Source organism: Manis javanica, chromosome 6 (assembly GCF_040802235.1).
Source record: "Manis javanica isolate MJ-LG chromosome 6, MJ_LKY, whole genome shotgun sequence".
NCBI classification, from domain to species: Eukaryota; Metazoa; Chordata; class Mammalia; order Pholidota; family Manidae; genus Manis; species Manis javanica.
In genome coordinates, this window is record NC_133161.1 from 96,616,911 (window position 1) to 96,641,138 (window position 24,228).

The 24,228-nt window shown below is 39.8% G+C and overlaps 3 protein-coding genes across 5 annotated transcripts; 1 reads left to right on the plus strand and 2 right to left on the minus strand.

Annotated features, from left to right (window-relative positions):
- Positions 1-360: 360 nt before the first annotated feature.
- On the minus strand, positions 361-3,670 carry C6H7orf25 (chromosome 6 C7orf25 homolog). 3 transcript variants are annotated; one of them, XM_017662679.3, is made up of 2 exons: positions 3,514-3,670; positions 361-2,499 (listed from the first exon to the last, which is right to left on the minus strand). In XM_017662679.3, exon 2 carries the CDS (start codon positions 2,476-2,478, stop codon positions 1,219-1,221), a length of 1,260 nt encoding a protein of 419 aa, XP_017518168.1. In that variant the 5' UTR covers positions 2,479-2,499; positions 3,514-3,670; the 3' UTR covers positions 361-1,218. The 3 variants fall into 3 exon arrangements, with proteins under 3 accessions (XP_017518168.1, XP_017518167.1, XP_017518166.1); XM_017662678.3 differs by lacking the exon at positions 3,514-3,670 and adding an exon at positions 3,145-3,272; XM_017662677.3 differs by lacking the exon at positions 3,514-3,670 and adding an exon at positions 2,982-3,136.
- A 4,802-nt stretch (positions 3,671-8,472) lies between these two features.
- Positions 8,473-18,564, minus strand: PSMA2 (proteasome 20S subunit alpha 2). The gene is made up of 8 exons (XM_017662680.3): positions 18,416-18,564; positions 14,785-14,861; positions 13,925-14,057; positions 12,317-12,439; positions 11,520-11,601; positions 10,011-10,084; positions 8,841-8,898; positions 8,473-8,755 (listed from the first exon to the last, which is right to left on the minus strand). Exons 1-8 carry the CDS (start codon positions 18,454-18,456, stop codon positions 8,639-8,641), a joined length of 705 nt encoding a protein of 234 aa, XP_017518169.1. The 5' UTR covers positions 18,457-18,564; the 3' UTR covers positions 8,473-8,638.
- A 90-nt stretch (positions 18,565-18,654) lies between these two features.
- MRPL32 (mitochondrial ribosomal protein L32) lies at positions 18,655-22,420 on the plus strand. Its single transcript, XM_017662676.3, has 3 exons — positions 18,655-18,827; positions 19,706-19,887; positions 21,891-22,420. The coding sequence occupies exons 1-3, from the start codon at positions 18,698-18,700 to the stop codon at positions 22,143-22,145; spliced, it is 567 nt and encodes a 188-aa protein (XP_017518165.1). The 5' UTR covers positions 18,655-18,697; the 3' UTR covers positions 22,146-22,420.
- The last annotated feature ends 1,808 nt before the right edge of the window (positions 22,421-24,228 follow it).

The following is a 24,228-nucleotide window of genomic DNA, read 5'->3' on the forward strand; positions in this document are numbered from 1 at the left end:
ACACTAAACTGGAACCCCAATCACAGCCTTTCCCCAAGTAAAGAGGACTTAGTAATAGAATCTCTCCAAAGGTAAACACCCCATATAACTTTGCATTTCATTTCAGTGTTTGTGTACTTCTACGATCAAATTCCACTTCCCCAACACTGTGGTGGGAAATTGAGTTTGTCTTCTCACCAAAGAGAAGAGTTGGCACAGTAGGAGGTCAGGCTGTAGCAACCCAAGATCAAAGTTCTAACACTGGCTCCTACACCTAGCGTATGTTAATACTTAAGCTCTAAAACTCAATTTCCCAATTTTTTAAATGTGAATATATACATTGCTAATTTTGCTTTGTTGCAAATTAATAAACACCTAGTGCAATGTGGACATAAAGATTTATTTTTAACTACAACTGGTGTCATACAACCATACAACAGGCATGGAATCTCCTATACCACCGTTTCACAATAGTGAAGTAATGCAATTGTCAACTGCCACTTGCAAAAAGAACAGAGAGGGAGTATTCATAATTCAAATACTTCCAACATGGGGCTTTTTGTACTTAGAAGTAAAATATGAATTCTTTTACAGTGTTTCAGGTAATTCCTTTCAATTTATTCAAATTAGTATCTTAAACATCCTAGGTTTACAGTAGTGCAATTGTTGGCTTTCTTTTCACAAAGGTGTATCAATGCATTCATGGGACTTGAATCACAAGTATTCACTTTTCTTCTATATTAATATATTCTTTGTAAACATACCCACCAGACTGCCCAACATATAGCAATACTGTCAGGAAGTTTCTTTACATTAATAATGGCCATAACTCTAGAATCTAAAGTTAATTATAAACTATTACCTCCCAGCAACCCACATCAATGGATAAACCAATATAATGAAAAACAAGTTTTAATGCAAGATGCTGTATAGCTGTATTCCACGAAATAGGATTACCAGCAAAGGGCTGCAGCCCTACTGAATCAAATAAAAGTATTGTCATACAGCCAAAAGCCTTATACAGAAGTAATTGCTATAATTTAGATAGTTTGATAAAGTCTCTCAAGTTTTTTCTACTTTAGGTTATATGATTTACAGACAAGACACACAATCAACTGTATGGGTTTGAGAGTTCTAAGTATTATTTTTACTAAGGCCTTTTTATTTTCCAATTTAGATGGGAAGACCCAGTCTTTGTTATCACTCACTCACTTCCATGACAATATTTAAAGGCTATCATTAGTGTTCAGTTGTGTAGTTTTTTGCTAAGGGGGTGGCTAGAGCCTCTTTGCTCTCAGTAAGTGCTCTGGGCTGATGGATAAACACACTAAATTTAACACCCTGGTTATTGGCAGCTCTGACAAAACCACTATTCGCAGTCATTGTGATAGCTTTTAGAGTATCTCCTGTCCCAAAAATCGTTAATGATCGGCTATTGATTTTTGAACTGGCCACTAGTCTCAAGGCACGCTCGGAAGGCTGGTCTGGCACCACGTTAATTTGTTTAATTAACATAATGGCTCTCTCTCTCTCCCCAGGTCCACCTAAGGTATCTAGAATAGACTGAAAATCCTTGACAGCAGATTCACAAGCAAACAACTCTTTGTCCTTCATAAATGCCTCCAACTGTGGTAGAACCTGTTCTTTCCTCTCTTGCTCTGCTTGTTCCGTGAGCACTTTTTCTTTGAAGATAAAGTGGCAGCCTCCATAGCTGAGGGCAGATACATACGTGATTAAAGTAGTAATGTCCAGGTTTACTCTTCTGCACACATCGACCTTAATCTCTGTTGGAAACGCAACACTCGCTAGTATATTCTCTCGGTCTACTCTGGTCACCTGCAAAAGTTCAGGGCCCTCATCATCCGATTCACTCTCACTCAGTCGGAACTCTTCAGGGTGACATAACAGAGAGTTCACTGCGACTATGTCTCCTCTCACGGATATGCCCATTTCTTTCAGCTTCTCAGCCATAGGGCTGGAGACACTGTTGTAAAATGCAAAGATGATGTGAGGGTTGCTATACTGCACTGGCTGCTGGTGACTGGCCTGGAGAAAGTCTTCAGCCTGCTCGATGACACTTTTGTCACCATACTGGCCCCTGCCTAGCCAAATGTTATGTAGAGCTTCAGCCTTCCGGCCAATGGCCTTCACCCAAGTATGACCACCATTTGCAACTACATCCACCACAAGGGTCTGTTTTTCCCCCAAGGTATCTGTGTAACCAAAGACATGAAGAACACTAACAACTTCTTCCAAGTTTTCTGCTGATTCCACAATGGCTCTTAGGTGTGTTAGGTTAGTGCTCTGTAAATGAGATTCCTTAATAGCTACTTTTCCAGCTTCTACTTTCTGTAAGAATTTTAATTCTGCCTTCAATTTGCTGCATAGCTTTGCACCACCTTCTATGCCACCTTTTCTTGACCTCGAAAGTGATTCTGCTCTCTTGATCAGTTCCTTGGCTATGGCGATTCGTTCACAGAGCATGGAGTGTGCAGACATGCTGACAACATTATTCCTTCCCTATGAAAAGAAAAACAAGGCAAATTGAAACAGTGCTCAAAAACTATGGCAATCAATCCTTCACTGAGGATTATAAAACTTCAATCTAACAACAAATTTACGTAGGTGGGATGTATGAACCTGGGTTTCTGCACGTCTGTTTTTGGAGTAATTCCCTCCTCTAGCAGCTAGGGAAAGGATGACAGCAATACATTTGAACACTTTCTTAGGTCTGCTGTATTTGCATACACTTTAGATTTTCATTTCTGCAAGCTTGATCCATGGCATGGCCCTGATGGGGGTTAAAATGCAGTAATTCAGCAATCTGCCAATGAGGAATTCCTGATCAGCAACCTTACTGTTGCGCTGTAGAGAAATATTGACTCCGAATTTAAAATAAAACGATTAAAATAAAAATACCCACACGGACTAGCTGCTTGGCAAACTGTCCAAAGCAAGCGTGTCTCTCCTAAAATTGACCACACCAACTAAGGCTTTCTAACCTATTCCTCCTTGATGACTGGGTCTTCCTTTAACCGGCTGTCTCGGGATTTTCCACGGGTACACGGTACACCTTCCAAGGAATCTACACTGCCTCGTTCCTGCATTTGACGAAAACCAGAGTATTTTAAAACACCGAAGGAACCCATCAACCGGGGTCCCTACCCCACTCCAAAGGAAAAGCCTGAAGATTAGGTAAACGCCACGAGTGCAGCCCGCGGCGCACGGAGGTCGGCGGGGACTTCCGGACGGGCCTCGGGCCTCTGGCCCTGCGCGGTCCACAGGCAGGCAGATCGGCAGGCAGATCGGCAGGCAGATCGGCAGGCAGATCGGCAGGCAGATCGGCAGGCTCCGGCTCCTACCGCCGCGCGACCGGCACAGGGCGCGAAGGGCGCGGAGGGCGCGGCGGAAGGCGAGCTGCAGCCAACACGGCCCCCTCCTCCCATCCCTGCCCGGCCAGGCGGGCCCGGCCCAGCTCCCTCCGGCCTCGAAGGGGCGCCGCGAGCCCTTCCTCCGCCCACCCCGCCTCCTCACCGGCAGCGTCAGGACCGCGAGCACGAGGAGACTGGCATCTGCGCGCGCGAGGCTGGGACCCGCCGGAAGCCCCGCCACGCAGCCCCCACCCAACTCAAGCGGCCGCAGCTGCTCCACCCGCTTGAGCGCCGCCGCCTCGGGGGGCGGCCGTCCTGCATCACGTGGTCCTGCGCCGGGTGACGCCGTGCCCGCGATTCCCAGGCGGCAGCATGGCCTTCCGACCGCGGCTGACGCTAGCGCACCAGCCATGTTTGTTGAGGGCACCTGGCTTCTCCACAAGCGGTTCCCAGAGCTCACAGCTACCGGGCCGGCCGCAGAAGAGCAGCTGGGACCGAGCGCGCAGAGCTGGCCTCACCTCATTCCCACTGGGGCACTAGTTGCTCGATCCCCAGGGCCCCAGGCCTGCTAACCCGCGCGGCCTACCACTAGTTACCTGGGCTGGAATCAGTGCGTTTTGGTGGAGAAAATGTCATGGATGCACCCAACTCTCTTACTCCCGCTAACCCGAGCTCAAACCCCTACCGAGTGCCAGACAATGGTTGTCTTGGGGTGGGGTGGCGGAAGGCTCATTTTAACATTAGAGGAAACAGGATGGAGGCTTGGCAAACGCGGGAGCTGGGATTTCTGACTCCAAGCCCTAACGCTTTCCACTACACTATCCTGGGATTTCCATAGAAAGTGTGACACTGTAGAGAAGTGCTAGCCTTTCTGAAGAGATCAAGTGATTGGGTGGCTTCTGGGGGAGAAATTCCTATTAGCCTAGTAGAGTTAACCAAAGTCACCGACAAAGATTAGGGCTTTGATAAAGCTAATACTAAAAAATAAGACTTCGTTAAAATTAATCCTGTGTATGCCTACTCCTTCCTCAAACCTTACTTAAATACCAGTAAAAGGCTAAAAAAGGCATAAGCCCACAAAAAAACAAAAGAACAGAAGACGACTTCCCATGAGGTATGTCAACACATTATTTGGAAGACAAGCAGTAACATTTGACGCTAACTATATGGCAGGAAGTGCTCTCTTCTCACATATTAATTTATTCAATCCTCTTAACCTAAAATGTGGATGTATTTTACAGGTAAGTCCAGAAAGGTTATTTAACCCAGCCAGCCTCTCTGCAAAAGGGGTTAGCTGAGTGGATAAACTGCAGTGATTCAGGACGCAGAAATCCAGGACATCTTTGGAACCCCAGATGCCTGGAAGGTAGAAAGGAGGGGTGAGGCAGGATTGAAGTGGACATTGCCTGAACATCTGTGACATGAGCAAACATACGGGCCTCTCTTCTGTCCAGGGCAGCTGGGCAGTTACCTGTCCTTCCTCAGGCAGAACACTAGAGTTTATAATGCTTAAGATGTGTAACCACGGAGGTTCTAGACAATTATGAAGAGCAAAACTTTTTCCACAGAACGGTGAATGCTATCAGGCCTTCCTCTGCCCTTCCCAGAACTCTGGCTCTCGTCTCTTGTTCCCAGTTTTTCTCTGGAGAAACTCAACAAATGAAAGACCTTAGGGAAATGATTTACAGATCCTGACATTAAGCAACCCCCAGTAAATAGATTCGGGACTCACTCACAAATGTAACACTTCCAGACACTTTTCTGTTTGGAATTTGAAGGAAACATTAAGCCAAACAAAACAGTTTTTCAAAAGATTTCATCCATGAACCAAGAGGACTTCAAGGGGAGATGACAATATAGGAACTAGTTCTTCAAAATGTAAACTGGTATCAGTACAGGAGTATGAAGAGTGGGTAAAAGTCTACCACAAAGTATAATAAAAAGGCAGGTGAAAAAATATAGCAAAAACAAAGAAACAATTTCTCAAATATGAGAAAATTTACCTAAACTGAAAGATGTTTCTCAGTGATAAGGAATACTGAGCACTCAGCACAATGAATGTTAAGAAACCTACACAAAGGCACATTATGAAATTTCAGAACACTGCAGATAAAAGACCCTAAGAGCTGTAGAAGGCAACCAAGTTATAAACAAAGGATTTGGCATCATACATCTACAATAGCATTAGGCTTATCAGCAACAACAGGGTCCAGAAGGGAGCAATTGCCTTCAAAACATGGAGATAATTTTTAACCTACAATTTTTAAACCCAGGCAATCAAGAGAGAATCGTTTCACACAAGCAAATAGCCTGGCTTAGAACAGGAAGACAAGACAGGGTTCCAATAAAGAGCTTCTTGGAAGTGTGTTGTCCTGGAAGGTGTTCAAGGATTAGGGAGAGAATCGTTAGATTACCTGACAGCCGATATAGGAAGGAAAATGATCTGCAGAGGGTTTTACAATCCTTCTGGGGGTTATCTGGTAAGAATTAGTGACAGCTACACAGAAAACAATGCAAACAAAAGTGAGGCAATTATCACTTCCAGGAAAATTATTTAGGAAATGTAATCTTAGTATACTTACCCATAATAAAGGCCTTTTAGACCAAACATTGTGACCTAATTAAGGCAGAGAAATTGAGGGTGGTACAAGTTTGAAATTCTCATGTTGCAGAATAAAAGTTTACACAGTAGGCAAATTTCAGAAATCCAGAAATAACTGTACAAGCCTATTTTGCAATGTGGAATTGAGTAGTTGATGGAATACCTAAAAAGGTTAAGCATGATCTAATGCAAGAAAATAGCATTTGATGAAGTGTTAAGTTACCTTATTTTATGCTCAGGAAGAATCAACTTACCTGGCAGCCGTAAAGCGCTGGTTCTAAGTCTTTAAGAGCAGGTAAGGGAGGAGTCTGAAGGAACCACTGAGGTAATGCGACATTAATACAGGAGCACTGGACTGGATTTCAGATGAGCAATCTAAACCAAGGAAGCATACCAACTCTTCTATGTCCTTGTGCAATTCACTATCAGTTGCTCATCTTGGCAATAGGGGCTGAGGAAGCTTTACCTCCATTGGCAAGGAGACACCTGATGAAGGTGAGGTTAAGGACTGAGGGTTGTCTCAGTTCCACCTCATGAACATCAACTGAACAGATGAAAACTCCTTTAATCACCCGTATCACCTCCGGGGGCCCAATCAGCACTGGGTAATTAGAAGTATTAGTTTTCTTCCTCATTCTCCCTTTCCTTTGCAACTCCCTCCTGCTCCCACATTATATGAATTGTAACCATTTCCATGTTTCATTGCTAATAAATTGCGATCTTAACTTCATGGTTTAGTGAGGAACTGGAAAAGAGAAAGGACATAACAAGTAGAGGCAAATATTTTAAGTGAGAAGATACAAACTGGACCAAGAATGGAGAGGAGCTACAAACATTAGGAGCATTACAATGAGTAGATTAAAAGATGCTGAATTCCACAGGCTAGAAATGAGTTTTACCATGTTTGGGGATGAAATGGCTGGCTAGACCAAACAACTGAGTTTCCCAAGAACTAGGACAAAAAGGAGAGGCTAATTTAAAGGTCAATGGAAGAATAAACTGAGAACAAAGAGAAAAGTGTTCTAAACCACTTCAAGTGAACAGGGCCTTGCATTTAATGGGGCGAGAGGCAGAGAACAGAATATGAACACAACTCTGCTTCAGTGCTTTTCCTTCCTTTATTCTGGAGAACTTATTCTACAGTAAGAACCCACATATGCTTTCTGACCTTAATATATATATATGCCTTTACTCTTCCCTTTTTTTAATGGTATTATTTTGGCATCCCTGTTTTTTTAATATTGGACATTAGAAAGGACCTAAGCAAATTCAAAGGCAGGCTAAACTTTCAGAGTATTTAAATCAATAACCTGAGCAAGGCCTTTCACTTTTATCAAATTCGGTCCTCAGAAAATCCTGAGACTATTATCCTGTGCAGTCACTAGGTCAGTAAGTGGCAGAGCTGAGACCTGACCCCAAAAACCATTCCTTTTTACTACCCTCTTTCTAGTGTGCTGATGTTACAATATACCATAAGTCTGTAAAGAGAGATTATTAGTTAAAGCCTTCAAGACAAACATCCTGAAACAGAAGGTCAAGCTGCCATCTCTCACCTCTCATAACACTTCTGCCACCTATAATAAGCCACAGGTATTAGAGAGATGCTAGACAGAACTGAGAATCTTGACAAAAATACTCCAAGGCTCTTTTCCCCTAAATGTGGCTAAATATTAAGCAAAATTTTTTTGAGCTTCACTTAAATCATGGAACAACTGCCTGCTATCTCTTTATTAATAAGAATGGTATTCATAAACTTTCCTTATGTTCTGTGAGCCAGACTAATGATATAAGCCTCAAAAAACAAATAAAACTAAGCACTACGGCTTCATATTTAATTAAAACAGTGTTCAGATATCCCAGTATTTGCTTGGTTGTATCAGCCTAAATTTTTAATTAAAGTTATGATTATACTGAGATTATACATTACAAAATAATACCATTAAAAGAAGGGAAGAGTAAAGCATATATATTAAGGTCAAAAAGCATATGGCCTTAAGCCATAGTTTGGACACTTAAATATTAGGATTTTATTTCAAGCACTGTAATTCATCCTTGAGTTCTAGAAGAATCTAAGGGGCTCCTTGTACATACATTTATGTACTTGGGATGGAAAAACTCACAGGAATCAGTATGCCACTTTTTACTTACTTATGCATCTCCTACAGGAGACCATTTGGCTTAGCAGTCTTCACAGCTCAGTGCAATCTCAGAGCATCCTAGGGTTTCACTGATCCTACCTCAAGGTGCCTAAAAAATACCTGCTTCCTCCCTTGTCTCATGAATCCACAAAAGTCTGCAGATTCTCCCAACTGTAAAATCAGTGACATTTACCAATATCAGCACTTTGCTTTATGGAAGCATGAACATCTGGTAGTAAAGAGGGCAATAAGATTAGACTTGACAGAAACTGCATGAAGACTGAAGAGCAATTTCACCATTCCATTTTGCAACATAGTTTCCAGAAAACTGTGATAAAAAGCAGGAAATAATTATGTGGAAACTCCTCTAAAAAGCTAGAAGTTGGATTTAACAGTTTATTATGATTTATTAAGTATCATTTTAAAAACATCAGTCCATTAAACCATGTAGAAATAAGTATGCAAAAAGTCTGCAAAACAAAACATACTTTAAACATGTTTAAGTAGAGAGTTTATCTGAAATTCTGGATTTCTCAGTCACTTCATTATTATGCTATGGCAGCCAAGTAATCCTTAACTTCAGTTGGAGTTAGCCGCCTAAATCCTGCTTCATTGCAGATTCCAACTTCTATGTTATCTTCTGTCATTTGCCCTTCAAAGCTTTCCTATTAAAAAGGGAGAGGATATGGTCAATTTTCCAAGCAGTTAATTATAAAATTGTTATAAATCCAATTAAGACATTCAGCTAACCTTTAGGGTTAATATGGCTGTATGAATGGCATCTTCAAGTTCCAGATCTTCATTATATCTAAAGAATTTTTTGAAAAAACAATGATTTATGGCAACATTTACATTTATGAACACTTAAACACAATGATATAACAGTATATTATTAAAAAATCTCACACTCCTAAAAATACCAAGCTACAGATTAATTATCTTAGTCACCTCACTGTAATAACTATTCCCAAATAAGAAATTGGCAATTACCTGGTGTGCATTCCTAACATCACGAAGCATGTAACCCTAACATGAGTTAATTTTAAGAAATGTATTTAAGTATAAATATTCCAATATATTCAGAATGTGGTGGCAACATTATAGTTTTTAAAACTGTAACAGAGAAATCAAAATCAGATCTTTCCTAACATTTCTTATGTTTATTCTTGTAAGTTATAACTTCACGTGAAATGTCTGGAAGATTCGCTAACTACATACAAAAAGAAAAGGACAATGCTATAAGAAAGATCCAAAGATTATGTAAGTTTACTAATTAATCCCAGGTCTAAGATTTTAAGTATCATTAATATTATGTGGGGAATGTAAGAAAGTTCATCTGTTGGTTAAAGTCAATTACGAACTTTTTCCATTCAAAATTTAGGACTTGTTTTATTGAACGATAATAATGCTGCCTCTAGTACACCTGGAACTGAGAGTAGTTTGCTGTGCAAGGACAGTGATAGTACCCCACTTCTGATCAAGCACATCTATCATGTATTTAAATCAATGCCAGGTACTTAGCTTCACAATTTTTTTGTCAATGTCATAATATAAACATCACTTAAATCATTTAAAAACTTTCCTCACAAATTTTTTACTCCAAATTCTTTTTTTCTGACATAGTAGGAAAAATATAAAGAACATTTAGGAAACAACCATAAGAATGTAAAGAGAAGCTCTTAAGAAATGAAAAATATTACCACTTAATAAAATTGAAGGCTAAAGAGCCAGGGTGGAAAGAAGTTTGTTTTTTGCTGTTTTTTTTTTTAAATCTATAACTAGGATAAACAAATTAGTATTCAATTAGTATTCAACACAGTAATAAACAAAATTTGTTGGGACTCATGATCTTAACTATTTAAAGAGAGCTGAAAAACAGAAAAGCAGGCTTGCAAGCAAACCCAGTCCTAGTGAACCTACCTTTTCTCCAGAAAAGTTTTCCCATTCACGTAGTTCTTTCCCATTGCTGTAGCTTTCCAGGCAAAGTAAGCTCCCTAATCAGGAAGAAAAGAAAAGCATACTGTAAATAATTCATTTAATTAAATTGCCCTGCCACTTGTTTTTTTCTATAATTTGTCTCTTTAAGGTCAAAGAACATTCATTTATTGTATTATTAAAGGTTAGAGGAATAAATAACCTCTATGGCAGAGGTTGAAACTTTTGAAGGGCATAAAAGGGCTCAGTATCTTGACTGTGGTGCGTTTTCTCAGGTATTTACATACTTGAAAATTTATCAAAATGTACAGTTTAAATATGTGTGATTTATTATACCAACCTATACAAAACAACCAGTTAAAGGAAACAGGTTAACTTAAAGCAAATAATCAATAGTAATAATTAAGTTACTAGACTAAAAGGCTCTAAAATCCATTATATATATTTTGAAAATGGTGATGGATTCTTCATCATTAGTAAATAGATAGCTTTTCATTAAAAATTTTCAGTTTCATATTTTATAATCTAATGTTAAATGAAAGCAATAGCAGTATCTCACATATAACATGGCCTTGTCTGTTGAAAAAATACATATGCACACACTCAAGAAAAATATTGAAAAGAAACATACCAGATGTATTTTAAAAGAAACAGTTGCCTTTTAGATGTAATGAGGGAAATAAGGGCAAAAGATGGAGACGACTCCAGTGGTGGGGCTTCTGCTACTCACTGGGAAGGAAGGTAAGAGGGCTTGTCACTTAGCTTCAGAAGCTCAGAGATGGGCTAACAGACACTGTAAAGTTCCCTTAATACTTAATTTTCCTGATTTAAGTAACAATCAGTATTTTTCTTTTGCCTTTTCAGATTACAAAGTTACACAGTAAGATTTGAACTGAATGAACTTGCAATTATCCATAAAATATACAAAAAACGGTTCCTAATCACAACTTTTTTCTCCCACTTCTCAAAGCAAAGGAGAGATGTGGAGCAGTAGTGCCCTCTAAGACACCTCCTAACTAGAACACCTCGGCTTTAGAGCAAACCACTCACCCACTTTGCAAAACCACCAAATTTAAGGCAAAGTTACATCAATGTTTGTGCAGGAAAGTCACACTCACGTCAGCTCCCAGATTAAACAGATGTCAAAAGAACACCACAGTCCTCTAGACCCCTATCTTCATTACAGTATTTCTCAGAGTAACAAAATTCCATGGGTTTAAAGAGATTTGATACCAACTTGCAACAAATCATTGAAGTATATGAAGTTAATGAACGAAAAAGAAGACAGAATGCAGAACTGATGCAGCTGCCTCATCAGAAGAACCAATGACAAGCATTTTAAACGTGCAAGTGCATATGCGCTTCATGCTTTCTAAAGCCCAAACGAGAAAGAAAATACTGCTAAACTGAAAACTTTCTACGGTTATTGTTTTCATCATTAGATATTCAAAGAGCATTTTAACAAATCCCTCAACTACATCTGATGATACTTACAGACGGATCTGACTGAAATAAATACGGTCGCCCCTCATTCCAACCACAGATTAATAAAGAAACTCCAAATGGACGAACACCACTGAAAAAAGGAAAATGGGAATTACTTGGCATCTTCATAGTGTTAAAGTCAACGCTCCCTAAGAATTAATTAATACTCTCAAGTGAACCAAATTAGACCTGCAAGCTCTTGAAAAAACATGTGTAACACATTTCTGAACACATCAATTCAAAATGAAATCTCTGCATGATACTAAGGAACAGTAATCAAATCATTTTGGTAAATGGAGTGATACAAATATTAAGGTCAGTAGTAAGTGTGAGCAACATTCTGTGTCCTAACAAAGTAACAACTGTCAACAAATGCAGCCTTTCCACTGGCTTTACGTATTTATACTACCTCATCCATGTTCACACCAAATTCAAGAGAATTAAAATGAATATGGATGTGTCAAAGAACTATTGCTTTTATCATGTGCTTACATCATTTCTGGTTGGAAAGATAAACCTGGAAACAGCAATGACTGCCTGCCAATCAGTGTTTTAATCACTGGCAAAATGACTTTGTCTTCCTGGAAGATGCTTTCAGGTTTTACGTGAACAGCAGGAAAACAATCACATTTTTTCCTTAAGAAAATATTCTACATCCAGTTAAAATCAGAAATATTTATCATAAGAACTTTTTCTACTTGTTAAGCGAATGTAAGGATACGAAGTCTTCTTTTTTTATACATCTCTTCTAAAATGATCATTGTTTTCTAATTCATGATACATTTCAATTAAGAAAACCAACGTACCCTGACTGGGTGTATTCTTGCATCACAGAAGCTACTCGCTGCACCAGCTGAGCTGTGGGAATGGGTTCCTGGTAAACAAGGTAGTACTGCTGAGCTAGTTTTCGAGCCCTGTGCACAAGCACTCTAACAAAGAAGAAATAAGATGGAATTAAAATCTAGACACCCTACTATCAAAAGACTCCTCTACTTACAGGCTGCACCCACAGCACAAGCTTGATATGTAGCTCTATAATGGTAACTATCAGCTCAAAGCCAGGCTTGTTCTTGCACCCAACTCTAATTAATTTACAAGTAAATATTAGAGCATCAGAGAGGAGCTGAGCCACAGATGGACAAGGCACAAGGAAGAAAGTGAAGGACTCGGGATACCGTCAACTTAGGACGAACAGATTTAGTGTATCCTCAGAGAGCTTTATCTCCCTCCACAGCTTGCTCAAGATCATGCTCCCTTATCCCACAGGCAGGCAGCCTGTCTTTTTATATTTCAGTTCAGCCAACACACAAGACCACATATGAACAAGCACAATTTGGGGCATATTGCTCTTACACTGCTTCAGTCTTTTCCACAGACTACACTTCAGAGTACTCTTCAGAGATTAAGGAACAAGCAACTACTTACAAACTTAAAAATATAAAATCTGTCAGAAGATATAAAGAATATACTACATAAAAATCAAATAGATTAGCAAGACGAAGGGATGGGCCTTTCCCTGCTCATACTGCTGATCTGAACCATGTGCATTATCCCCTGCACGATACGCAGTTTATCCTCGATTGTACTGCCCTCAGTTATTCTGTCAGTGGTTAGTAACCTGCAGCATCCCTTCTTCTGGAGACTCCAGTGGAAACAGGAGCCACTGGAAGGAAGCCTGATCATGTCCCAGCAACACTTGCACTTCCTGGCTCACTGAAGTGAAATTCTGACTCTACCTCTTATTCCAAACAATCAAGAATGATGTACTAGTACTCCTTTTACTTGTTAAATGATAAACATAGAAAGCTATCCATCTCTTTCAACTTGCTGGTACCCTAATCTTAACAGGATTACTCTCTTTTCCTGGGAAATACTTTAACAGGAGTGACTACATGAGCATCTGGATCATGAATGGCTGCCAAACTCAGCAGCTTTCAGTGGTTTTCAGAATTCTGTCCTTTTGCTAAAAACAAAAATAAATATAATGAGGTTCACTATGCACAGTACTGCTTTCTTTTGCTGCCTGATAACTTTTTAAAATAGCTTATTTTAACTTGTATAGTTTTCACTATTATTAAAATACACTAAAGAACAGCAAAGCCCCTGAAGCCCAGCCTGTGGATGGTGGAGGAGGAACACTGTCAGAAGGGAAAGATCACTCAGCAGAGTAAGAGTAAATAATGTATCTACGCCCTCTTTTACAACCCAGTGGCACTGAGTTACCCTCCTTAAAGGAACCCTTAGTCTAGCCCATGCAGGCAATTTAAATTCAGCTGCCAATCATGCTGCAGATGCTGAACAACACAAAAGCGAGGAGTTGAGAGAGTAAAGGAAAAAAATGCCTTGATTTTTCTCAAGTATGGATTACAAGCAATTCATAAGATGGTGAGAAAAACAAAAACTAGTATAAGTACCTGTAATCGGGGCCCATGCCACTGTACACCAGGCCTATATGCTTGGTAATTGGCTCCACTTTGTGTACACTTCGCTCGTCATACAGAATGGATTTCTGTTTCTTCTCCGTGGCTAATACCACACCATTCGCAGCTTTGAAAAAAAAAAACAGGAAAGACCTAAATGTTCAACCATTTAAAAATTCTGCTACAACAGTTTTCTAATTACGGATGCCTTTCACCCAAATTCCCTCATTTCTTATCTATAAAACATTTTCTTCCAGATTTCTATATTAAAATCACCTAAGGAATGGTAAAATTTTCCTTCACTAGTCATCTATAGTGCACCAAAAAATCCCTACAGCTAAAGACATCATACAACTTTTCTCATATTATTGTAAGATACCTAAGAGTCCATATGTTTTAAAATAGTGGAATTATGCCTACTTGGCCTTCTGTTCTTATAATCTGAAATCTAAAATCAATGGTACTGACTTTTCCTTAAAGGGTATCTTTCAATTAAGTTTTATAATCAAACTTTTCTTCATAGAAAGGATGAAAATTGCCCAGAAAACAATGATATAAAATCAGTGGAAAAACAAAATTATATTCAGTATTCTGAATGGGAAATACTATCTTAGGGTTACCACAACTAATAGGTAAAATAAAATAAAGGTGTTTATTCCGAAAAAAGAAATTCTCTTCTTAGGCTTATTGGCTCTAATTTCTTAAAACTGCAAAAGTACTGTAAATTAACAAGAAGACTGTTAAAAAGTACACTGCTCCAGCTATTTACTTATAAGTTAATTACTAATTAATTCCAAAAGAACATTAGAATCAACTATTAACATGCACCTGAAATGAATGAAGCCTTTAGTTACCTTTAATTCCCACTGAAGGGGCTCCTCCAGCTACAGCAGCCAAAGCATATTCAATCTGGACAAGTTTACCAGAGGGGCTTAAAAAGAAACAAAGGTATTTACTAAACTCACATATTCTCAAATATTTATTATAGGACTGGCTCTGAGAGAGGGCAGATATTTAGTCAAATCCATTAATCAAACACTAAAGAAAGATGAAGGCTTTCACATTTACCATGAACTTGTACAGAAACTAAGTTTACAGGCGATCTGAACACATTCATAGGGCAGCACCAGTCTCTTGGTTGCTTTTTTTCTACCGTTTAAAGCAGGATCATCACTGTTGCCTGTTACCACTTAAAAACCTTGTGACTGAGCAAGTTACTTAACCTCTGTGTCTCAGTTTTCTCATCTATAAAATGGGGATAACAGTACTACACCTATTTCAAAAGACTGTCCTGAAGATTAGATGAAGTGATGCCTTTTGTTCCTGGCACAAAAATTAGCAGTAAATAAACACCAAATAGTAATGTTACTAAGAACAAATTTGTGTCTGTTAAATACCAAACAACAGCCTGTATTTCATGTGGATGGAGTTATACATTTTAGAAGGCAGACCTGGTCTAGGATGCAAAACCTATGTATTAGTTACAACAAAGTATTCGCTATATAAAATCATTTCTAGAAGCCATGAGCTGGTATACTTAACATATTTGATTCCATAAGTTTGGCAGCCAAATACTATTCCCAAACTGGCTTTTTAGGTCGTATTTCTTTTCGATCTAGTTGTTGAGTTACAATCATAAACACTGCAGACTAACTTTTTTACAGAAAAAGTCCTTGAGTGAAAGTAATTTGTCCAAAGTGACACAGCTTGGTCCGGATTTCCAGTCTACTACTGAAATGATCATCTTGTGTTTCAGGTTATCTGTTTTATCTTCATAAAATTACAAATACTCAAGTCTCAACTTGAACCATCCCACTTTGCTGCAAACACACAGACCACTCTTAGAATCCAAAAACCCCTCTGACAAGCTGTTCCCTGTCTGGAATGCATTTCACCATTGCCTCATGAACTCTTTCCTGATCATCCTTCAATCCTTAGCAGAAATCTCAGGTCCTCAGGGAAGCTGCCCTGACCACCCCGTCTAGGCCCTATCCTTGCCACACTCTCATGCCTATGGTATCCTGTACTTCCTCTCTGGCTAAGATTCATGACACTTGAATTATTTTACAGTATTTGTCTTCCTTAAAAAGGTGTAAGCTCATTTCAGGCAGTATTCCAGCAAATAACCTAGTACCAGGGGTCTGCAATCATTTGGCTAACAGAGGCATATCTAGACCTATTTATGGAAGGCAGCAGTTTAAGTTTAAAGACTTAAATGACAAAATTAACTGACTGGAGCTCATTTAAATTAAAAAATTAGGCTACACTTGTTTTCTTCTAATGGTCACTATTTCAAAACCTGTATCATGATTTTCTGGATCCACCCAGCATTCAATTATTGTTCAATACCTAGTTCAGATACCTCTGGGGAAGTATTTTAAAGGCTCAAATACAGTTACCTCTTCTCTGTTCCCATTATCATTTGTATACACTTTCATCACTGCATCTTTTCTGTATGGAAGCTACTAAATCTGTGAGCTCACTGAGCAATCAACCATCTTTACGGTCAATCATGCCCCTCCCCATTCCAAAGCACCAGCATTTGTACCCACAATAACTGAAATAGCCTTCTTACCAGTTTTCCTCTTTTCCACCTTGATTTCCCTCGCACAAGCCAGAGTTACCTTTGTACTGTCATTGTCCACTTAACTCCTACAACAACTTTTGGTTCAAATAAAAAATCCTCACTAGCCAGCAGAGACCTGTAACATGGGCTGACCCATGCTAACGCCTAGAAAGCTGGCCTTATATATCAATTCCTTTAAGAGTCAAGCTCTTTCCCAACTTGAGGACTTTCATACATGCTCCTCCCAGTCCACAACTCTCTCAACCCCTAAATCTTTGAACAGTTGGCTCCTTTTTATCTTCCAATCTCAAAATACATCCCCAAGCATTGGTCTTTCCTGACTGCCCAATCTATAATCATGTTCCTCTTTTACTCTCTTTTCATAAAAATTCCTTAGTAAAAGAAAAACACTTTTCAGAATGCATTAGCAGGCACCAGTTTGTTTACTCATTTATGACCTCCCGAACTGAATGTAATCCAGAAGAGCACTTGTTCATCCTACAGTACTCTCGTCACTTCCACCATTCACAATTTAGTCCTGGCCACAAAAGACTAGAAACAAATTTTTTATCTGAAACAGTTTAGGTGTTAAAAAAACAAGAGTTCATTTTAATAAATAAATTTATTATAAAAAGATTCAGTCCCTGATGATACATGTTTAAGTTTCAGCTCCACTAGGACTACACTTTCTTAAAGAAAAAGGACCAAGTTTGCTTTCTTCAGGAACATGAACAGTGACTACTTGGCAAAATACTATTTCTCTAACATTGTATACGATGAGATCTTTTATTACAGAATTATTTTCACTCAAAGGCAAAAAATCCCCACACCTTCATTTATTTTTTATAACTGTCAAGAGTAAGGAGGCATTTTGCTATTTTAAGACGGTACCGTATGGTAATGAAAGTGTATTAATTTTGTCATAAGAACCCAATGTGAATGTTAACTCAGCTACTGATCAATGACCTTGGACAAGCTACTTAATTTGCATGTGCTGTAGTTACCTCATCTGTAAGATATTGAGATAACATTTACCACACACGGTAGTGGAAAGAGACGGGAGTAGAAAGTTGCACCCACAGAGGAAGTACTCAACAAGTTAAATCCCGCCTGCTTTCAGCCCTTAAATAGGACTACACTTTAAAGGGAGCATTACAGATCCGTAAGAAAATGGGCAAATTCAATCTTTCCCGGGTCGAATCTTTCCCAGATTCTCTTACACTGGGATGGATGGTTCATCTCAGCTCTATTCTGAAACAGAAAAACCTACAACTTTTTTTTCAGTAAATATATATCCACCTTCCTCAAAATGGCAAAAACGCAAATGTATCCTAATAGTCTGGGGCCCACAAACACTAGGTGACAGAAAGATTAGTGCTTTCACTTTTGGTCCTCCAGCTTCTAATTGGAGCATTAAAGAAACTAAAAGCGGGAAGAGGTTTAGAAAGACACTGATGCCAAATGGAGACTAAGACTCGGACCAAACCGTAAAGTTGAGGCCTTCCAAGAAAAACGGGCTCCTACAGATCTGACCAAGATTCCAAGCTCCAGAAGATCCCAACCAGGCCTACTTGGATCAGGAAGGAAATCCTGAGTTCTGAACGGGACACCCGGAGATGGCTCATCCAAAGCTGCCTTTTTTAGTCTCCAAAGCGAATGCAAATTGCTGGCTGAGGGCCTTACCTGCCCACAACTCAAGGTCGCCCCGATGGCCCGACCCGCGTTCCCACGGCCTCCCGGGACCGCTGCTCCCCAGGCCCCGGACGGGCCCGGCAAATGACTTTGCAAAGTCGCATTTCCGCCCCATTTCCTACTGGGCCCTCCAGAAGCACCAAGCCAGAGACCATGGCGGAAAAAACTGGGTCGGCGGAGTTCCTGAAATCTCCGTTACCGGTTGGACCTTGGGGCCCCTTCCATACCTGAATGTTGTCAGCGAAAAGCTGTAACCGCGCTCCGCCATCTTTATCCGTAGAGCCAAAGCACATCCACACACATGCGCACTGAGGACAGGTTGCTTTTCATTTCCCCTCCCCGCGCCTTCAGTTCTGGACCTCTAATTGGAGGAGAATCAGAGCTCCCCCAGAGGCATGCTGGGCATCGTAGTTCCAGAAGCCGGGTATGCCCGACTCTGCGTTTGTGCGCAAGCTCGACGTGGGGGCGGAACCAAGCAGCCTAGTGGTAGCGGTGTTTGGGCAACGAAGATGGCGTCGGCCCTGCTGGTGCTCGTCGTTCCGCAGTGGTCGGCAGCCCGGGGCCTCCTCTGGAACTGTTGGGAGCGACTGCAGTGGATACTTCAGCAGAGCCGGCCAGGCCTTCCCAGTCCTCCGTGGGGTATGTACAGAGGCCGCCGTGGAGAGGGGGCTGGGTGGGGGGACCCCAGGCAGCGTGGCGGACACAGCTTACCCTGCCCTCGCGCGTTCTGACCGCCACCGCGCTCCGGGGACTTTGTCCGGCACATTCACTGACTTTGAAACAGCAGATGACTGGTTTTGCTCTCCCTCCCCTGAAGAAAAAAGTTCTCTCATTGTCCCATTCGTACCCGGTGTAACCGAAAAGAAAGCGTCAAGGGCCGCCGCTGTCTGGGTCGTACTCTTTTCTAGTCCTCCCACCCCCTAAAGCCATCTGTCTTTGTGTCTGAGCTCTGTGCTGTTGAATCCTGATCCCAGTGTTTCCTCGAAACTGAGGAAGAAAATGGTTGGGTGTTAGTGCCCTGACATTTACATTCCGCTCCATTTCTGAGTATATCCCAAACAGAACAGTACCCTGGCAGTCTGATCAGAGAGCCCACCAAATGCCAAAGCCTGTGCTTCTTGAGGTAATCTCCATAGCAATCCATTGGGTATCCCCAATTTTCAGCTGAAGAAGTAGGCTCAGAAAGATCAAGGTCACACAGGCCTTTCAGAGCCGTGCTGTTAACCACTGAGCTATGCTTAGCAATGCTTTTCGTTGTCAGGGAAAAGCTGTAACCTCGCTCCGCCATCTTTATCCGTAGAGCCAAAGCACATCCACACACATGCGCACTGAGGACAGGTTGCTTTTCATTTCCCCTCTCCGCGCCTTCAGTTCTGGACCTCTGATTGGAGGAGAATCAGAGCTCCCCAAGAGGCAAATACATCTGTTGACATATCACTGTTGATTGTTAAGGAGAATGATATTTAGTCTTTTAGAAGCTAGGAACCGATTCTGTATTTCCATGTTTTATTTTGTAGTACCAGCATTAGCAGTCCAAGGTTCAGCTGTATTTACAGAACCAGCAAATGACACCAATGGAAGTAAGGAGATTTCCAGCCTTTTGGAAAGTATCTTTTGGATGGCAGCACCTAAAAACAGACGCAGCATTGAAGTTAACCGGTGTAGGAGAAGAAACCCTCGGAAGCTTATTAAAGTTAAGGTAATATATTGGTTTTTGTTTGTGTGCTTTTTCTCACGTCCACCACTGCATGTCCTTTTGGTGTATTCATACAGCCTATCAGTAAATTATTTTCAGAGTTTATATGTCAACTTTTCTCTGGCCTAAGTAAAATACATTATCCTCATTATGTGTGTGTGTATGTCCACTGCCCTGTAGCCTGACTATTAGGAACACAGTCGAGGGAGTTTGGAGTCTGGACAGAGGACTGGGTTATGAAGAGCCTACATGACTTTGGAACTGAGCTGTGCCAGTACTGAGCTGTGCGATTCTAAACCTGACATGGCTAAACATCTTAACTATGGCAGAGCCTAAAATTAAAGTCAGAAGCAGTAGGTATATTGGATCTTTGATTTTACCAGCTCCTACGTAATTCTCCTATTCTTTACTGTGTCCAGTAAAATAATGTGAAGGAAAATCCTTAGATAAGTAATGAAAGTAACTAACATCTCTTATTAAGTGCCTGTGATTTATCCAAGTGCTTTAGGTGAATTGTCTCCTCAAATCCTCACAATAACTGTTCAAAGTAAATACTGCTTTGCTCATTTTTAGGATGAAGAAACTGAGGTAAATGGTAGAGTCAGGATTGGAGCCCTGACAGTCTGATCTTTAGCTCACATTCTTAAAATGTGTTTGTGTGTGTGTGTCCCTGTTCTCAGATAATTCCAGATCTCCACCACCTCTTCCTTCCTGCCCCCCATGGGTACACATTCTTCATTGATCTAGTAAACAAAAATTATAGTGTTGATTACCTTTGATCTATTAATTTATGACTTCAACAGCTGTGATTTGAGTTACTGTCACATCCCATCCACAGCAGCATCACGGTGCAGATGAAATTCAAGAACGGAGCATGGACTAACATAGGCTTCCACATTCACTATTAAACCAAACCCACAGTTCTTAATCCTTTAGTGAGTCACTGTGGGAATGGACTTAAAATCTGGAACTGAAAAATACTCCATTGATTAAAACAACAATAACTTACACTGTTTGGTTGAGAGAACATAAGATTTTAGGAATGAGGTCTTGTGCCAATCTACTACATGATTTCCCTGTTTATTCTGATGGAAAAGAGTAGCTTTTATAGTGTACATTTGTTTTCTTCATTGAATTGTTTGCTGTAGTACATTCAGCTGCCTGCTTTGATCAGGGAAAGAGCACTAATGAGATCTCTTTCCATGTCTCCAGTTGGATATGCAGTCCAGTTCCCGTGTAGTGGTATAAAATGAGAGGTTGGTGAGGCAAGTAACTTACACCGTTCTTAGTTCCTTTCAGAAAACTATTTTTGTCATCTGTATCACAAATGTTTGTAGATTAGTCTTGTGAAGGATTTGGACTTTCTTTGCTGGTTTACTGTTTTTCTTAATATTTCATATCTTTAAAACATCAAAAAGACTTATTCAGTGGTTATAATTTTCTTACTGAAGTTGAGTAAACATGTATAGAAACTCATTAAAATGCCCTTAAATTATAACATAAGAAGGGAGTTTTACTTTAAGAAATAATCATCCTTCGTTCATAAAAAGAAAGCATGCTATATACCAACTATACTTCATACAGCAGTGTGAGTTACACTGATACCAGGAGAAGCCAATTTGTAATGTGTTTATCATCTTGTTTTCCCCATGATAGACAGAAAAAGTGAATTCTGTTTTCCTTGATGTCTTAAGATGCTGGCTGTATGGATCACCCCGTTGTGTTTAGGGACTCACTCATCAGATGTTTATTATTTGAAAATGCTGTTTTTACACAATGCGACTACTGTGTAGAAGTAAAAATGCACCAGATCCAAAGTCACCACTTCTACTAATTAAAACTCCATGCTGTTTGTCCTCAGTTTTGCTGCAAAAGTGAGGTTGAATTAGATGGTATTGGACTTCATGCAGCATGAACAGTCCAAGAAAATTCATATATAAGCACCACTTCTAATTGTGCTTTATTTTATCCCTTGTTAAAATATGTTTTTGTTTGTTTTTTTAAAGAACAATATAGATGTTTGTCCTGAATGTGGTCACCTGAAACTGAAACATGTCCTTTGTGGCTATTGCTATGAGAAGGTGTGCAAGGAGACTGCAGAAATCAGAAGACAGATAGGGAAACAAGAAGGGGGCCCTTTTAAGGCTCCTACCACAGAGACCATGGTTCTGTACATGGGAGAGACACCATCCGAACAAGATCAGGGCAAGAGGATCATTGAACGAGACAGAAAGCGACCATCCTGGTTCACGCAGAATTAAGACCAAAGGTGCTTAAAGAAGATGACTTCACATAAAACATTTCTCCTGCAAGAAAGGAAGATTCTTCATTTTTATGTGGTTTTGTGCTTGTTTTTAAATTGTGTAGTTTAAAACATTTTATAGGCACTTCTGTGAGTAATTTGAAGAATGTATCAAGAGTAAACTTAAAATATTTATGGATTAATGTCTGTTTCTATTATACTGTAAGGTTTTAAGTAAATATAAAATTTCCAGGGTGGAAAAATAAAACAAATCATTTCAAATCCATAGCAAGATTTAGGTGTTTGGCTCTGGTTTTCTTTGTTTGCCAGTGGTTTTTCTTATACAAGAACACTTACACAGAAACTTTCGTTTAAGTAGTACCTGGAAATAGTTACTTAAATTCTGGGTATTGATTTTTAAGATAGTGGTTGTGTCAGTGAGAAAGGATTTGTTCTGTTCATTTTTTTTTTTTAGCTAATTAAAGTTGCCTTTGATGGAATTATTTTTATGGGACATACATATTAATTTACTTAGATGATAGAAATAGTCCTATCATACTTCACATTAAATCAAAATAACATTCAATTTATAGATGGTCTATGGGATTTGTGTTTTATAGTTTGAGGAGAATATTTTAAAAGTTGTGAATACAGTACACAAAAAATGTGCTAAGGATATTGTCTTTGCATTTTCCTTCTAGTATGTCTTTTTTTTTTACATTATTGTTTTTGTCTCCTTAGCAGTAGCTTTTTTAACTTAATTCATTTCATATTTCCCTCTCCCCCATTCCTGTGAAAATCCTGAGCCCAAGGTTTACTATTTTGTTTCCTATCTCATTCAAGAAAAAATAAAATGAGACAGCTTATTAAACACTAAGATAAAGGAATTACAGTTAAATGGAAAACCAGTAGACAAAACAACACAAAGCCCAAGGACACATTTAAAACAAAAAGCAATGCCACAGTAGCCAGAATACTGAAGGGAATTAGCAATTCAACTCTGAACTTTCTTTTCCTTGGCAAGAATGTACATGTGTAAGTTCACAATCCAGAAGAAGGGCACCACTATGAGTGCTAAGGCCTGAAGGACACTTCTCCCATGGGACCTTACAGTGAGGCGTCTGTGATGGGTTGATCATGTTAATGGTCGTAAAATGTTTCATGAAGTATAGACCAATACTCTTGTTAAAGTGCAAATCAGTAAAAGTACATCCTTAAAACATCTTATACTGGAATCCCACAAAACTGTTCTTTCAAGGCTTGGCTCAGCCTAATTCTGGAGGAACTGGTTATCTGCATGGTATTAAGGCAATCCTGTGCAAATAATTATAAAACTAGAACCTTTGGAAGTGTGATGTGTCAAACATAAGGTGGGTATTTATCAGGTAGAATCAGTTGAAAGTTAAGGCTAACTAGGTACATACCTAGTCTATTCCACTGTCCACTCGGTATCTCAGTTGAGAAGTCTAGCAGGTTGCAAAGTGTGCCCCTAGGTAACAAATTGTGCTTCTTGAGCAGAATGCTCTCTGCAGGTAGATCTAAGCATATGCAGTCAGGGTCACGTCCCTGCTACTCATCAACAGATAAAAATACATCTCCAAACTAGCAAAACCAGATGTCTAGTTCATGGCAGGAAACCATGTCGTAAGAGTGCTTTTTAATTTTTTGAAGATGTTGTTCCCTCAAAGTTATGTTTTACTATTTAATGCCTCCAGTTTTTATGATCAGGGGAAAAAAACATCAGTGAGTTAAATAATTTCTGTAACTGGTTTGTTAATGTTCTGAACATTAGAAATGAACCCCCTCATCCCTATCTGCTCCCTACAACATCAAGATGCTGAGACATTTTACCAGGCACTTTCGGAGGGAGGGGTATAAACTACATTGTGATTGGGAAAGGTGGGTGAGGAGGTGCCTGTTCCCCTCTGAGCTTGACAGCACTGTCCTCTTGCTGTCTCTCCTTTAAACAGTTCTTGGCAGATCACCTGGTTCTGAAAGGTCTGAAGTGTCTGGTTTCATTCCGTCTCCCTGCCGTGTCATTCTGACCCTGATTATCTCTTAGCTGAGCTGTTAACAATGCATTTTCCAACTATTAGTTACCA